The 348-nt window shown below is 44.0% G+C and overlaps 1 protein-coding gene across 1 annotated transcript in view; it reads left to right on the forward strand.

Annotated features, from left to right (window-relative positions):
- Positions 1 to 348, forward strand: part of LOC119586528 (XK-related protein 6-like) — a gene marked incomplete in the record, with an annotated part of 12,684 nt that overhangs the window by 8,757 nt on the left and 3,579 nt on the right. The window contains 1 exon segment of the mRNA XM_037935282.1: positions 196 to 323. Within this exon segment, the coding sequence (XP_037791210.1) occupies positions 196 to 323 (128 nt within the window).

A 348-nucleotide genomic window follows, 5' to 3' on the forward strand; every position in this document is an offset into this window, starting at 1 on the left:
AGGAAATATGGAAAGTTCATTAGGAACTGAAATCCTTTTGATATCCATTTTGCTATATATATTTTTAAGATATCTGATTTCCCTTTTAAGCACATGCATGCGTTTTTAATTCCATAGTTTATTCGCGGGCATGGCACTAAGCTGAGGGACCGATGCAGAAGTTTTCCTCTTTATCTCAACATAGCTTTCTTTCAGGTACATGGACTTGCTTTACTACGGCTACAAGAGTCGGCGGAAGGGGCAGGTGTGCTCGGAGGCGAAGGCGGGACCAGAACACCCGGATAAATTCTCTCTGGCGGCGGACAGGTTCAAGCACAAACAGGGTGAGAGCATTGATCGATGAACATT

Source organism: Penaeus monodon, chromosome 21, assembly GCF_015228065.2.
Source record: "Penaeus monodon isolate SGIC_2016 chromosome 21, NSTDA_Pmon_1, whole genome shotgun sequence".
NCBI lineage: Eukaryota > Metazoa > Arthropoda > Malacostraca > Decapoda > Penaeidae > Penaeus > Penaeus monodon.